Below are 17241 nucleotides of genomic sequence, written 5' to 3' on the forward strand. Positions count from 1 at the left end.
TTACTTCCCACCCCAATGGCTGTATCTGATCATCAGTCTCTTCATGGCACTGATGATCTCCTTGTTCCTGAGTGTGTAGATCATGGGGTTCAGTAGTGGGAAGACCACGGTGTGGAACAGGGACACCACCTTGTCCAGGGGGAAGCTGCGGAAGGGGCGGGCATAGATGTAGAGGGCGGGGACAAACATGATGAAGACCACGATGATGTGAGTGACACATGTGGAGGCTGCTTTGTTCTTCCCGCAGAGGGACTGAATCCTGAGCTTGACCAGCAGGATGGTGAAGGAGATGAGGAGGAGGACAAAGCACACCAAGGTGACCAGGCCGCTGTTGGAGAACATCAGCATCTCCACCACGTAGGTGTCGGTGCAGGCCAGCTTGATCACCTGAGGCACATCGCAGAAGAAGTTGTCCAGCTTGTTGGGGCCGCAGAAGGGCAACCTGATGGTCAAAGCCACCTGGACTATGGAGTGCATGAAACCCCCCACCCAGGCAGCCCCCACCAAGGCACAGCAGACCCCCCTGCTCACAATGCTGGCATAGTGCAAAGGTTTACAGATGGCCACATAACGATCATAGGCCATAATAATCAGCAAGAAGATCTCAGCTGCTCCCAGGAAGTGGATGAAGAAGAGCTGGGCCATGCAGCCCCCGTAGGAGATGGTCTTGTGGTGGGAGAAGAAGTCAGCCAGCATCTTTGGGGGAGTAACAGAGCAGTAGCAAATGTCCAGGAAGGCCAGGTTGGCCAGCAGAAAGTACATGGGGGAGCCCAGGCAGGGGTCACTCCGGATGGTGAGGATGATGAGGACATTGCCTGGGAGGATGACTATGTAGAAGAGCAGGAAGAGGAAGAAGAGGAAGAGCTGGAGCTTGTAGGCCTCGGATAGTCCCAGCAGCATGAATTCTGTCACCCATGTGAGGTTCCCATGCTCCATCCCATCAGTGTGGATCCCTGTAGCACACACAGGATGGAGAGAGAGGAGAAGATTATAGTGGCCACCGTGAACGAGCACTTCCACATACAATAGCACAGTGCGCCGAGCCGAGGCACAGAGGAGCCTCATTATGAGGATGGGAGGAGAATGGAGCCTCCACTGAGGTAACTTACACACTGAGGGCTAGACTCTGCATGCAGGTGCATGGCTGCAGGTTCTGCTGATTTCCTCATATGCAGATCTGCAATATAGACGGCCGCACTTAGCTGAATGGAGTGCTGACAATTCACACCAGCAGTGAATCTGACTCATTGACTCCAATGGTGCTACTGTCAATTGATGCCAGCTGGGGATCTGGCATTGAGCATATAAATAGACTTATGGAGTTGGTGGTAGAACATCTATACTCATGGTAGCATTGAGATTTTCACTTAAAACATGGAGTTTTGCACTGTGTGAAGAATATAGTGTAATCTCTCCAAATTCACAGCATGTAATTGATGAATAAAGACTGAATTTCAGATTCTCTCATTTTCTAGTCCAGATTGTAAATCAAGTGATTACAAATTGGCCCCTTCTAAAATTTGAAATGTAGAAGGTGTGTGGATTTGGGGGGCACCCCCCAGCAAATTTTTTACTGATTTTTGATATTAGCAAAATCATTCACCTTTGGTGATTTCATCGTAGGCAACCTTTGAAGTTTCATAATCTGTCACTTTTAAGACTGGTAGAAAATTAGCCATCAAATCTCTCTCTCTCTTTTTTTTTCTAGAGAGAATTTGATTTCTGATTTTTTTTTAATGTGGGAAGGGTTTTCTTCCCAATTTTTTTTTAAATTAAGTTAGAAAACGGGAATTCAAAAATATTTCAAGCTTCTGATATTTTTGTCGGTGATTCTTTTTAGCAGTTTTTGGCCATTTTTTGGTTTGTTAGTGGCTGATTGTGTTTGATTTTTTTTAAAGGTTTAATTGGTCAAAAAGAAAAAAATATATTTTGTTTCTTGACAAAAACCTCAAGCTTTCACCCCCCCCCGCCAAAAAACAAAAACAAACAAAAAACAAAGAATCTAACAAAAAGAACAGGAAAAAGTCTGACCAGCTCTAGTCACTTAAAATATATATTCACAATTATATAGAATAACATTCTGTGCTAAAAGAAAGTTCTTTATGTTTTAAAGCCAAGCACTTAAAATTTCAGGATAGCAATAGCTCTTTTTTCCCCCACAGTGTCACACTTGGAGCTCATGTTCAGCTGATTATCCACCATGACCTCCCCCCCATTTTTTTTCTAAGTCATTGCTTCCCAGGATAAAGGCCCCCATCCTATGAGTATGGTGTACATTCTTTGTTCCTAGATATGTGCATTTACATTTAGCTGTATTAAAATGTGTATTGTTTGCTTTTGCCCAGTTTACCAAGCAACCCAGGGCCAAAACATAGGGCCAAAAACTGATCCCTGTGGGACTCATAGGCATAGTTTGACTTCCAATGGGACCATGGGGGGAGTGGGGGATTCTGTGTATGCCCAAGGCTTGCAGTTGGGGACGGGCAATGCTCCCCCCTCATTCTCCAAACTACACTCATAGTGTAGAATCACACCCGCTCAATAATGATTCCCTATTTGCATACAGTTTGGGTATAGCTACACTGCAATTGGGATATCTGATTGCAATTTAGACATACCTTTTGAGACCTAGAAAGTTTTAAAATAATTTAATTTGTCATGTTAATTTTCATCTTTCTAATTTCTTAATAAAAATATGGTATGGTTCCTTCTGTCCTGTCCGCTCTGCATTAGAAAGGCAAGGTGGGTGAGCTGATAACTTTTATTGGACTAACTTCTGTTGCTCAAAGAGACAAGCTTTCAAGCTACACAGAGCTCCTTTTCAGGCCTTGGACTAATACAACTATAACAATACTGCAAACAATTCTTAGACATTGATATTATGATACAGTGTAATTATGTGATCATAAACTATATTTTCCTGCTTTATTCAGTGCACAGGATGGAGAGGAGTATAAATCCCTCTGCTCAGAGCTCTTGTTCCCAGTGTTTAAAATCAATGAAATTCCTCTTTTTTCTCAGCTGTTCAGCCAGGCTCCAGTGGTGCCTGGTGATTGTCTAGGACACAGAAGAAAAACCCAGATGTCGAGCTGCTCAGAAAATGGGATTTCCATCCCGTGGAAAATTCCAAAATGTTGACAATAGCTTCCATCATGAATTGGGATGAAAAAGGAAAAGCTCAGAAAGGTTTCAATTCAGAAAGGTCAAAACAAAACATTTCAACATTTCCTATCACAATACAACGTTGAAATGTTGAAGCAATAGTGCAGATTTGTTTAAGTACTTGTGCGTGTGTTTAAGAGAGTATAATTGGAAATCAAGAGATTTCATTTGGAATCAATTGCTGGCTGAAAATGTGGATTCAAAATGAAACATGCCATTTCAAATATCATTCGGTACATTTGTTGTTTCAATTTTCATGACAGAAAATAAAAAATGGAATAGAAATCAGCAATGTTAACAATTTCTAGAAAGAAAGAAAGAAAGAAAGAAAGAAAGAAAGGGGCGGGAAGGAAAATGAAAAGAAGATTTAAGGAGGAAAGAAAGCACCTAATTGCAGACAGAAGGAAGGAAGGAAAGAAGGAAGGAGAATACATAAGCTTGTGTTTCCTCCCTGTAAAGCAGCTTCTGTCTCCGTTGCTCAGACAGGATGGCCAAGGGGGACAGAGAGCAACTTACCTGGAGGTCCCTGGATGGAATCCCAGCTGCGCCAGCAGCAGCTGGAAATTGCCCCTGTATGATGAGGCTATGGTATGTCTCCATCTCCCATGACACTGAAAGCACCACCTCAGTTGTCAGTCTCAGCTGAGAAGTGAATGCACTCCCTTTCCTGCCTTGGCAGGCAGGGTCAGGCTGATGTTAATATGAATGCAGCTATGCCATGAAACTAGGACATCTGCCTTCTGGCACTCAGTTCACCCCAACACATGGCACCTAGCCCAGCCAGAACTCTGGCCCTGTCACCCACCTTCAGAGGAGCAGGGAGGTTATCTCAGCAAGGGCCCATCTCTGCTCAGCCGCCTCCCAGTGAGGTGCTCGGAATGGTGTCCATGTGATTGTGGGGAGTCAGGGGATGAGATGCCTAGCTCAGAGCCAAGGGCCTTTGTTATAGGTAGTGCAGATCCAGTCCCTAAGGGGTGCGGCAGCAGCTGGGGGAGGTGCCAGACAGTCGCTTGGCAGGAGAGAAGGGGTAGTGATGGACAGGCTGTGAGGGTTACTGTAGAACAATATTTCTCACAGCAGGTGTGATGCCAGTCACAGTGCTTCAGTGCATGAATCCAGAGATCCAAAGACCTCTAAAAAAGGGGGAAAGGTGAGTCTGACTGTGACAGTGTGCCCCATAAGGCTTTATGGGGGAGGTGCTTATAAATGTATGTATGATATAACTGAAATAGAGTTTTGCTAGATATGCCATGTAACATATCTATGTAAAGGTTATGATCTACTGGTTATGTTCATCCTAGTTGTATGCAAGTACCATTTGTGTGTTCAAAGTTATGAACATTGGCTGTATACTTGCTTGATTTCTAAGCAGCCTTAGAACATTTGGTCATTTCTTGGAAAAGGCATGTGCAAGTTAAGCTCTCAATCAGGAAGCACTTAACAGACAAAAGAGCTTGGAAGACTCCAATCCACATAAGAAGTCTATCTCACAACATTTAAAGTAGCATGTGGGTAATGGCTGCTACCTGCAAGTCCTGAGTCATTCATGGGCATGTGACTTGTGACTTACCCATGTGATTCTAAATTTCCATTTAGTGACTGCATTCTACACAGAGGGAGGGAGGGGTGTCTACCCAGAAGAGAAAGTCAAATTTAAACCCTTGGGAAACCCCTCCATTTTGTCTTCAGCTGGCTAAAGAGAGAGTCTCTCTGCCCCCACCCCCCATACTAAAAGAAACTGGAATGAAGGACAGAGACTGCAAGGGGTGTGAGGGATTGCTGGACTCAAGCTAAAGGGAGATTAGTCTGTAAAAGGGAGCATTCTGGAACTGGTGAGATTATCTGTATTCAGTTTGATGAGACATAGATTTGCGCATTTTATTGTATTTTACTTATTGACTTTGTTCTGTCTGTTACTACTTGGAGCCACTTAAATCCTACTTTCTGTATTTAATAAAATCACTTTTTACTTATTATTTAACTAAGAGTATGTGTTAATACCTGGGGGAAGCAAACAACTGTGCATATCTCTCTGTCAGTGTTATAGAGGGCAAACAATTTATGAGTTCACCCTGTATAAACTTTATACAGGGTAAAATGGATTTATTTGGGTTTAGACCACATTGGGAGTTAGGCATCTGAGTGTTAAAGGCAGGAACACTTCTGTTAGCTGCTTTCAGATAAACCTGCAGCTTTGGGGCAAGTAATTCAGACCCTGGGTCTGTGAGGGAGCAGATGAGTGTGTCTGGCTCAGCAAGACAGGGTGCTGAATTCCCAGGCTGGCAGAAGGCCAGCAGGAGTAGAAGTAGTCTTGGCACATCAGGTGGCGGATCATCAGGGGGTTTCTATGATCCAACCCATCACACTGATCACCCCCATTTTATAGATGAGGAAACTGAGGCACAGAGAGCCATGGAAGTGATTTGCTCATGGTCACTGTAGACGTGCGGACTCACCCCTGCAGCGCCTCCTGCTGGTCTCTCAGGGAATTAGCTCGATTTCCAGCCCGGAGCACCCTCTGCAGGCCAGTGATCTGCCACAGCTTGGCCCCAAGTGTCCCTCCCAGGACCCCGGTGCCCATTTAACTGGGTGCTGCCCCCCTGGCAGTACCCTCACAGTTCTGGGTCTCCCCCTCCCAGGGGAACCCCCACCCACTATCCCCACCTCACCTCAGTTTAAGGCCACTGCCAGTCATCGTCTAGCCCCCGCACCCTGGGGCAGACTGCAGTGTCAGCCTACTCATCATTGACAAGGTTGGGTTTGGACCTGCTGCCTTGGTCTACCCCTGGCTGCCCTCTGCAACCCCTAGTACCCCCTAGCTTTCTGCTAGGCTGAAGCCTGGGGCTTTCCAGGCTAGAGTTCCAGTGGATATAGTGTACTTAGATTTTCAGAAAGCCTTTGACACGGTCTCTCACCAAAGATTCTTATGCAAAGTAAGCCGCCATGTGATAAGAGGAAACATAAGAACATAAGAACGGCCGTACCGGGTCAGACCAAAGGTCCATCTAGCCCAGTATCCTGTCTACCGACAGTGGCCAATGCCAGGTGCCCCAGAGGAAGTGAACCTAACAGGCAATGATCAAGTGATCTCTCTCCTGCCATCAATCTCCATCCTCTGACGAACAGAGGCTAGGGACACCATTCTTTACCCATCCTGGCTAATAGCCATTTATGGACTTCACCACCATGAATTTATCCAGTTCTCTTTTAAACACTGTTATAGTCCTAGCCTTCACAACCTCCTCGAGTAAGGAGTTCCACAAGTTGACTGTGCGCTCCGTGAAGAAGAACTTCCTTTTATTTGTTTTAAACCTTCTGCCTATTAATTTCATTTGGTGACCCCTAGTTCTTGTATTATGGGAATAAGTAAATAACTTTTCCTTATCCACTTTCTCAACATCAAAGGTGCTCTCATGGATTGCTAACTGGTTAAAAGATAGGAAACAAGGTGGGCCACGTCTTCTAGAGATTGAATCTTTAGTCCTGACATCCATGCATCCCAATTCTTTCTAATGTAGTAGGCGTGTCTGGGGAATGACACATCTGGTTTCCATGTTAGGGCTCTGAACCGCTGACAGGCATGCTCAGGTGTTAGCCCCATTCTGATACTGGCCTTTGTTTGAAACAGTTTATAATTGTTCATGTTTTCCTTAGGCATTTCAGCCGCCACCTCTGCTAAGGGTCCACTGAGCTGTGGCCTCAGCTCTATCATGTACTGGTCTGTAGGGATGTTGTACCCATGGCAGGTCCTTTCAAAATTTTCTAAGAAGGCCTCAGTGTCATCACCTGCCTTGTAGGTGGGAAATTTCCTGGGATGGGAAACAGTGCCTGGAGAAGGGTTGTTAGGGTTGGCAGGAACATTCTGCTTAGCCTTTTCTAATTCCAGCTCCCTCTTGTGGTCAGCCTCCTGCTTCTCCATCTCTCTCCTGTGGTCAGCCTCTTTGGCTTTTTCTTTTATTTCCATCTCCTTGAGTTTTAATTCCAATTCCTTTTCATTTAATTCCAGTTGTTTTTGTCTTGCTTCCAGTCTAGATGCTTCCTTGGTACTCATTTTTTCTGCTTTCTGGTATTGGCCACACCCCCCTGGAGTCATTGAATTGACTGTGTTGCTTCAGCTCAGGCTGCTTGGTTTACAGTTTCCTAACCTTTCTATTCCCCACTGAATAAAAAGAAAACAAAACTTTTCATTTGCAAATGTCTTTTTGCTGGTGTTGCTTGCTGACAGAGAACCAGAAAAACTGGTTTGCAACTTGTCTCTTGCAAACTGCTAATGCTCTCTCAGTGGGGGTCCTTTCTAACAAGCCTTGTTAGAAAAACTACACCTCTTCCCTCAGGCTGTTTTTCCAAGCAGCCAAAAAGGAAAAAAAAACCTCCCTTGCTTTTGTTTTAAAAACAATCCCCCCCCGCCAGCCTGCTTTCCTGCCCTAGAAGGAGAGAACAGCTCTCACTGGCTCTTGGTTCTTAAAACATTCCAACCGCTGCCTACCATGTCACAGGTTTCTTCCCCACATTGAACTTTAGCATCCAAAAGATGGGGACCTGCATGGATCCTTCTAAGCTTAAATCCTATCTTAGATCTGGTTCTTGCTGCCACCAGCCAGGTTTCAGTGTCTGGCACACTCTCTGTTCCCCCAAACCTTTCCCTGGGGAACACAGATCCAAACTCCTTGGATCTTAACACAAAGGGAAATAAACCATTTCCCCCACCTTCTTCCCCCTCCCCTAGTCGTTGGGAGAGATTACCTTGATTCAACTCCTTGAATCTAAACAAAGAGGGATTCACCTCCCCCACACCTGTCCCTGGTGAGTCAAACTAATCCCCTGAGGTTTCAAACAAGGGAAAAAATCAAACAGGTTCTTAAAAAGAAAAAGCTTTTAATTAAAGGAAAAAAGAAAAGGTAAAATTTAACTCCGTAAAATCCGGATGGAAGTTTACAGGGTATAGTTTATGAAGCTAGAGAGCTAGCATCAGTACAAATACAGCAACCAAAAATAAAATATTTCTCCAGCAAAACACACATTTGCAAATACAGAAATTAATCAAAAGACTAATTTGCCTTTCTAATACTCACTATACTGAATAGAAGAAAATACTTCAGAAAGCTTGGAGAGCCAGGATATACGTCTGTCCCCTCTTAGATCCAAAAAGAGAACAGCCCCCAAAACAAAGAATGCAAACAAAGACTTCCCTCCACAGAGATTTGAAATTATCTTGTCCCTTGATTGGTCCTCTGGTCAGGTGTCCGTCAGGTTTACTGAGCTTGTTAACCCTTTACAGGTAAAAGAGACCTTAACCCTTAACTATCTGTTTATGACAAAGGGGTAAAATAAATGGTCAATTCTCAGAATGGAGAGAGGTAAATAGTGGTGTCCCCGAGGGATCTATCCTGGGCCCAGTCCTATTCAACATATTCATAAATGATCTGGAAAAAGGGTTAAACAGTGAGGTGGCAAAATTTGCCGATGGTACAAAATTACTAGATACTTAAGACCCAGGCAGACTGTGAAGTGCTACAAAAGGATCTCTCCAAACTAGGTGGCTGGGCAACAAAAAGGTAGATGAAATTTAATGTTGTTCAATGCAAAATAATTCACATTGGAAAACATAATCCCAACTATATAAATGATGGGGTCTAAATTATCTGTTACCACTCAAAAAAGAGATCTGGGAGTCATTGTGGATAGTTCTCTGAAAACATCCACTCAATGTGCAGTGGCAGTCAAAAAAGTGAACAGAATGCTGGGAATAATAATAAGAAAAAAAGGATAGCTAATGAGACAGAAAATATCATGTTGCCTCTCTATAAATTCATGGTATGCCCACATCTTGAATACTTGGTGCAGATGTGGTTGCCCCATCTCGAGGTTCAGAAAAGGGTGACACAAATGATTAGGGGTATGGGACGGCATCAATATGAGGAGAAATTAATAAGACTGGGACTTTTCAGTTTGGAAAAGAGACAGCTAAGGGGAGATATGATTGAGGTCTATAAAATCATGACTGTGTAGAGAAAGTAGATAAGGAAGTGTTGTTTACTACTTCTCATAACACAAGAACTAGGAGGTCACCAAATGTAATGAATAGGCAGCAGGTTTAAAACAAATAAAAGGAAGTATTTGTTCACATGACACACAGTCAACCTGTGGAACTCCTGCCAGAGGATGTTGTGAAGACCGTAACAGGATTCAAAAAAGAACTAGATAAATTCATGGAGGATAGGTCCATCAGTGGCGCCTAGCCAGGATGGGCAGGAATGTGTCCCCAGACTCTGTTTGCCAGAAGCTGGGAATGAGCAACATGGGATGGATCACTTGATAATTACCTGTTCTGTTCATTCCCTGTGAGGCACCTGGCACTAGCAACTGTTGGAAGAAAGGATACTGGGCTAGATGGACCTTTGGTCTGATCCAGTAGGACCATTCTTATGTTCTCATGTTCTTATGTGAGAGAAATATGGTGACATTCAATAGTACAAAGTGCAAGTTCATGCACTGAGGGTCTAATAATGAGAATTTCTCCTACCAGCTGGCAGCTCACCAGTTCTCAGCGGGCTCAGCTGTCAGCATTCTGGGGCAGGCCTTAGCCATCCCATTAGGAGGTTTGACCTCTGAACCCCTCTGCCTCCTGATTATCTTTGGGCATCACAGGGGCTTAGCTGGAGGCACATCCATTCTGCTTTGCAACTCACTTTTCACTCTGTCTGGCTCCCCATCACATGGCTCTGCCTCCTGATGGCTCTCTGTGACTGGGATCCCAGAGTGCCACACTGCAGTTACTCAATTAGGGTGAACTGCAAAGAATGGGGCAGACAATCCCCAAAGCTGGTGGATATTTCAATACTTAGCACAACCAGCACAAAACAGCTTCTATAATACCTTACTGGTTACCCAGAAGCCACCCAGCCTTAGGCATCCACCCAGACACCCAAATCAAATATGATGAGGATTACTGAAAATCTTATTCATCATATAAGAAAGTTCTACCAATCCCAAAGGATCGGACACATTACCTTCTAGGTTAATGAATATTCCAGATCTTACTCAAATACATGGTTACAGCCAATTTTTTTAAACTAAACTAAAATTTATTAAAAAGAAAAGAGAGAGAGTATTGGCTAAAAGATCAGTATACATATAGACATCAGTTCAATTCTTGACATTCAGATTTTTAGTAGAGATGGTGAGTTTTGTAGTTGCAAAGAATTGTTTCAGAATTAGTTCATAGGTTATAATCCAATGTTTATATTCAGGATGATTGCAGATTAGTGCTGGAGATCTCAGCTTTGTGGTTTAAACTTCCCCTGCATGAAGCATCAAACAGATGTGAGATGAAAGGATCAAGGCCCAAGAGTGTTTTACACAGTTTTCAGGCTTTCTTTGACAGGCTGGAGTCCTTAGGCAAACAATAGGCAGATTGGAGTCCTTAGGTAAATCTCCTTCCTTACAGGTTTCTAAGGTCAGGTTGACAAAGCCCTGGCTGGAATGATTTAGATGGGGATTGGCCCTGCTTTAAGCATAGGGTTGGAAGGGACCTCAGGAGGTCTTCTAGTCCAACCCCCTGCTTAAAGCAGGGCCAATCCCCAACTAAATCATCCCAGCCAGGGCTTTGTCAAGCCTGACCTTAAAAACTCTAAGGAAGGAGATTCTACCACCTCCCTAGGTAACCCATTCCAGTGCTAAAGGAAAAAGGATGGCTCAACACCTTAGAATCAAAAGAATTTCTCTGGACAGGGCAACACCAGTTTTCCCAAGAGCTCTGGAAATATCAAAACACCTGAAGTGAAAACGAGGTTTTAGACAAAGACAGAGCATTTCACACCAAGTATTGTTGCTCTGGATGCAGATGACAATGGGCTAACCAGGGATCACAGAGTTGTATCCGAGTCTGGGACAGACTGACAGAGGACATGACCTAGGTAGAGACAGTGCTGAATCCAGAACTGCATCCACGAGGGTTATCTCCCAGCCCCATAAAGCACCCCTAACAATTGCGGTTGTGAGTCATAGCAACCCAGCCTGCAATCAGTGCAGACGGGAGAGCAGGACCCACACCCTGACCAAGGCCGGCGCTGAGCAGCCGGTTACAGCAGGACTGACCCTCCCAACCCCGCAGAGTGCAGCCTCCCTACGCACCACCAAACCCTGCCAACGCTACATGGAAACAGGGCCCAGGAGTCCCCGCCCACCCCCAGATGCCCTCCAGCACAAAAGAACCCACAAACTCAGGAGAGCTACAGGTCAAGGGGCAGCCCCAGCCTGGGCAGAATCCCCTGTCAAGAGCTGCAGATGGGGGAGAGCCAACCACACCCTTGCAGGGACCCGGGGGCGTGGCTGGGGAGATGGGCAAGGTGACTCCTTCCCACCTCCCTCCCTGGGACCCCAGCGCCAGTATTTCCTAAGCATCAGCGGTAGTTAGCTATAAGGATTAACCTAAGGCAATTTATCCATTAGGCAGTCTATCACAAACTTTAAAGAGACATAGACAATGACATTATTTCACCAAAGAATTCATCTAAATGTTAATATTCCCTTTGATCTCTGAATCAATAGCTATAGTAATAGACAGGGGCTGTCTGTTCACATGGCTAACATTTAACAAGATATGAGTACACACATACAATTAGTATCACCTCTAATTTGTAACAATATAGGTTTGCATTTCAAAGTTTTAGCCTATCTACCATGGAATGGCCCCAATTACCATTTATGTACTTTTCTAACATGTCTCTACAGGTTGATTCTGGGTCATTTTGCCTGCAGGATGCTTAACCTTTTCTGGCCGTGCGTCACACTTTGTATAAAATTCATTGCAATTATATAACAGTGGTAGCAACAATGACTTGCATGGTCATATTTTAATCAGCTAATGTCACATTCTCAAAGACTGAAGACTAGATGTCTCAAGGTGGGCAGCCAAAACTAGCAGCCACCACACTAGAAATTTTAGGCCCAAATTCTTGGGGAGTCCCTTCTGTACAGAGCTCTGTTGAGTTTTAATCACTTCATGGGTGTCCATTCAACATGGCCTAGATTAATAGATTCCAAGGGCAGAAGGAAATTATTGGGAAAAAATTCCTTCCCTTTGAAGAACATGCCCATGTCCCTGGTGACTCAGCAGCTCGCTGTAATGACACCAACCCACACTGCAGGTAAAAGAGCACTCCTGTATTTTGTCAATATGTTACATGACCCTAAAAATGTCACCAGAATAAAAAAGTTCCAGGGTTTTAATTTTGAAACTATGGGTGGAGATTTTCAAAGGCCACATAGGGCTTTGGGTTGCCCAATCCCCTTTAAAATTATATGTACTTTGATAGCCAAATTACCAAGGCAACCTTGAAAATCTCATTGATGATCACACTGACTCCAACATAAGCATAAAACCAGGATGATGGTTTCTTCTTTGGTTGTTGCAAAGTCCTGGTAAGGAATTTATTCCCATCAGATGTTACCACGTTTGAGAAGCAGTGGCCTACTTTAATGAGACTGAGATACATGATTATGAGTTGTGGCCTAATTCAATGAAAAATCTCCCTGAATCTATTTCACTAGAGTTAGTGAAACCAATGTAGGTTCAGGGGATCATAATCTTCCCACAAGTTAAAATAACTCAAAGTTTCTTTAAAGAATTCATAGACATTTAGAATGTTAAACAAAACAAAAACAAGAAAACTCTACAATTTTGGTGAGGATTTTGGCAACACTTTGTTTTCATCTTACAGGGAGTCAAAATTAGAAGCTTCTGCTGGAAAATGTTGAGTTAGTGCTACTAATTTTTGTGAATTTTTATTGAAAGACTTTTTTTTCTGCATTTGACATAAATATTTTCACACAAAAAAATCCAATATAAAAAACTGTTGACTGTATGTTAGTAATATTTAAATGCTTTTTTTTACATTGAGTGCTGGGGAAAATAGTGACATTTTCATAATTCTCTGGAAAAAAAACCCAATAACTGTTGGAAATTTGAATGTTGGAAAAGTTCCTACCAGCTCTAATTTCCTGTCATTGGTCTTTGCCACTCAGTACTGTTAGTGTCCCGGTGTTCTTAGAGAAGTAAAAGCTCCTGTTGAAAGCATCCTTCACCATCTCATGGACCTTTTTCCTCAGGCAGAATATGAAGGGACTGAGGAATGGTGTCAGTATTGTGTTGAGCATGGCAACCCACTTCTTGGCACCAGTAACGTGCTCTTGGTTGGACGCACATGGAGGATGGTGGGAGTACCATGACCCCAGATGACCATTCTGATTTACATGACACACATGGAGAAGACTTTTGGGCATTCCTCAATGGATAGGATCCTCACAATGGTCACTCTGATGAAGGAAAACATCCCCACCATCTTCAGGAGTGAAGAGAGGATGACAACAGTGGCAAAATGGAAGTTAAGGAGCTCAGTGAAGTTGAAGAGCTATGCACCAATGTAGGTCAGCCTCAGCAAGGGGGCTTTGTTACAGAAGTGAATGATGATAATGAGATTTTCAAAGTGGGCCAAGGAAGTTAGGAGCACATTTCCAGCTGTAAATCAATGGGATTTGGGCACCCATCTCTCTTAGGCCCCTTTGGAAATTCCAGCCTATTTGGATAACATGAGCATGCAGGTACTTTAGATAAAAATCTATAAAGGACTAAAACTCTTCTGCTACAGAGTATAAACCAGGCCTGCACAACATACGGCCCGCGGGTGGCATGAGGCCCGTGGAGCCTCACTGTGCGGCCCGCGAGGGGATTCTAAATCCCCCACACACGGCGCTCTGCAGGCAGCCCAGAGCCCTTTGAATCTCAGCCGCGGCCGGGAGTCAGAGGGCTCTGGGCTGCCCGCAGCAGCGGGGAGCATAGAGCCCTTTAAATCCCAGCTGTGGCTGGGAATCAAAAGGCTCTGGGTTGCCCGCAGCGGCGGGGAGCCCAGAGCCCTTTAAATCTCAGCAGCGGCCGGGAGTCAGAGGGCTCTGGGCTGCCGCGGCCCGGAGTCAGTGGGCTCTGGGCTGCCCGCAGAGATTCCCAGCCGTGGCTGGGATTTAAAGGGCTCAGGGCTCCCCGCCACTGCGGGCAGCCCAGAGCCGTTTGAATCCTGGCATGCAGCCGCTGTTTGCCCCCTCCCCAGACCTCTGCCCCAACTGCCCCCCAAGACCTCCACCTCCTATCTAACACCGCTGGTCCTTATCCCCTGATACCCCTCTCCTGGGACTCCTGCCCCTAACTGCCCTCCAGGACCCCACCCCCTATCTAAATGCTGCGGCTCCTTGTCCCCCGATTGCTCCCTCCATGCTCCAACTGCCCCTTTGGACCCCAGCCCCTATCTAAGCCTCCCTTCTCCTTGTCCCCAACTGCCCCCTCCTGAGACCCCCATCAACTTTCCTCCAGGACCCCACCCCCTACCTGTCCCCTGATAAACCCCTGGGACTCCCACGCCTATCCAACTGCTGCCTGTCCCCTGACTGCCCCTCCGAACCTCTGCCCCATCCAACCACCCCTGCTCCCTGTCCCTTGACTGCCCCCTGGAACTCCCTACCCCTTCTCCAACCCGCACCCCCCTTACCGTGCCACTCAGACCAGCGTGTCTGGCTCCATGCAGCTCCAGACACATTGCTGCCATGCTCCCCCGTGGAGCCCACAGGCCCCCTCCCGCCCCCCCCCCCGCACCTGCCTTCCAGATTTGAACACCTCAAAATTCAGGAGTGCTCAAGCTCAGTTTGGGCAGCTGTTACTTCATTTCTCCCAAATCATATACTGATCCACTGTAACTTGCTGTAGAAAAAGCAGGATAAAATTGAGCAAGAAATGCTTATTAGCCCTGGAATTGCTATTTTCAACAGCCATTGCCTTTTTGTTTGTTTAAGGAAGACAGTGATATTGCATTGGCAAATTCCCCATAGAAAGAAAGAGTGGAACAAAAGAATAATAAAGGCACCTCAACTTTTCCTCATTTATGGAGGACAGTCTTATAATATGCATCCAGATATCTTCCAATCATACAAGCTGAAAATTGTTCCACTTTACTGCAGCTCTGTAACCATATGGGAACCAATCCTGTCTGTGTTTTGTGCACATCCAAAATTCCTGCTGAATGACCTGCCCTGGGAGCGTTACCAGTGACCCAGGGCTGGGGAGGCACGAGGTGTGTGTGTGGGGGAGGCACTGGTTGGGGGGAGCCCAGGGCTGGGGCAGCAGCAGGGTGGGGGGAGGGCACTGGTGGGGAGGAAAGGGGGGAAGCCCAGCGCTGAGGCGGCAGGGGGTGTGGGTCAGTGGGGGGAGAGCCCAGGGCTGGGACGGGGGGCAGCCAAATTTTTTTTTGCTTGGGGCAGCAAAAAACCTAGAGCCGACCCTGCCGGGTTCCCCCAGCCGCCGGAGCCCCGAGCCCTTTAATTTGACCCTAAGGGCTCCCAGCCACCTCTTCAGCTGGGAGCCCCCGGTTGATTTAAAAGAAAGTATCACCTCCCCACCTGCAACCTTCCTTTTTGGCCCACAGCTGGTTTGGTGGGGCGGCGCTGGGGAAGGAGGGTTTGTTTCTGCAGGGCTGGACGGCCCTGGGGCGGGGTGTTTCTGCAGGGCCGGGATGTTTCAGCCCTCGGCTGTTTTCTTTGGAGGAATGTGGCCCTCGCTGCTTTATGAGTTGTGCAGGCCTGGTATAAACCACTGACCACTCGATGCGGGTCAGGGAAAAACTTTCTCATGGACAGATTATTCCAGTGCTGCCCACTGTCAGAGAGAAGATACTGGACTGGATGATCCTTTGGTCTGACCCAGTTAGCTAATCCCTATGATCAAACACAATCAGATTTTTTCAATTAAACTCACAATGAATATGGCACCCTGATCTACTCAAATTCATTCAATTTAATTTAATTGCTTTCTACTGGAACTGGTGAAAAATGAGAATTATATTTTTGCAGGATTATATTTTGTGTCATTGTTTTGTTTCCATTGAAATATTCCATGATATTTTTAAATAACATAGGGGTAGCCATGTTAGTCTGGATCTGTAAAAGCAGCAAAAAGTCCTGTGGCACCTTATAGACTAACAGATGTATTGGAGCATGAGCTTTCGTGCGTGAATACCCACTTCGTCGGATGCATGTAGTAGAAATTTCCAGAGGCAGGTATAAATATGCAAGCAAGAGCCAGGGTAGAGATAACGAGGTTAGTTCAAACAGGGAGAATGAGGTTCTCTTCTAGCAGTTGAAGTGTGAACACCAAGGAAGAAGAAACTGCTTTTGTAGTTGGCTAGCCATTCACAGACTTTGTTTATCTTGAGCTGATGGTGTCAAATTTGCAGATGAACTGAAGCTCAGCAGTTTCTCTTTGAAGTCTGGTCCTGTCTATCTATCTATCATCGTTCCAAAGGCCATTTTTTTCTTTTTGTGAAGAGGGAGTTTTGGTTAGACTCTTCCAGTTTTTGGCAGTTTTCAGCAGAAAATGTTTGGTTCTCTGATGCCAAATCCAATTTGAGGATTTGGGGGACTTGTATGAAAAGCCAATATTTACTAACAAAAAGGAAAGAAAAAAAATCTGACTATCCCTACTTGTTTGATTAAATAGATAGCAAAAGTCATAAAGAGTTAAAATTGGAAGTCAGATTTAGGTTCTTAAATTTGCCCTGTACATTAATACTCTAATATAGTTAATTGAAATATCAAACTTACTGCGTTGGTCTTTGTATAATTTTTCCCAATTTGTGATGCATTTGATCCTCCGGTGGTAGAAAATTTGGCCACTATCTATCTATCTATGTCCATTCACAACACTCTATCACCTTATCTCTCTCATGTAAACATCACTGCATTATCCAGCAGCGGTATCCATGTCTCATAGATGGATTTCCTGAGTCGCTGGTCTCTCCGCAGTTCCTAGCAGACAGGGAGCCACTCCACAGATGGGTGCTCCCTGCTCCCCTCCTCAGGCAGGCTTCGCCAAGAGGTGATGGACTATATGCGATGAGGGACTGAAACCCCCTGAAGATCTAGAACTGCTCCTGGGTTGTGCAGGCATCAAACACCATCACAGCTCAGTATGCCCTGCTCTGGGCCTAAATAGCTGAATCCAGTCTCCAGAGCTGTGAGCCTAGGTCTGATTTGACC

The 17241-nt window shown here is 45.3% G+C and overlaps 1 protein-coding gene across 1 annotated transcript; it reads right to left on the bottom strand.

Annotated features, from left to right (window-relative positions):
- LOC123348044 (olfactory receptor 4N5-like) lies at positions 1 to 936 on the bottom strand. Its single transcript, XM_044985290.1, has one exon. The coding sequence runs from the start codon at positions 934 to 936 to the stop codon at positions 1 to 3; it is 936 nt and encodes a 311-aa protein (XP_044841225.1).
- Between the last annotated feature and the right edge of the window lie 16305 nt (positions 937 to 17241).

This window comes from Mauremys mutica, chromosome 13 (genome assembly GCF_020497125.1).
Source record: "Mauremys mutica isolate MM-2020 ecotype Southern chromosome 13, ASM2049712v1, whole genome shotgun sequence".
Lineage (NCBI taxonomy): Eukaryota > Metazoa > Chordata > Testudines > Geoemydidae > Mauremys > Mauremys mutica.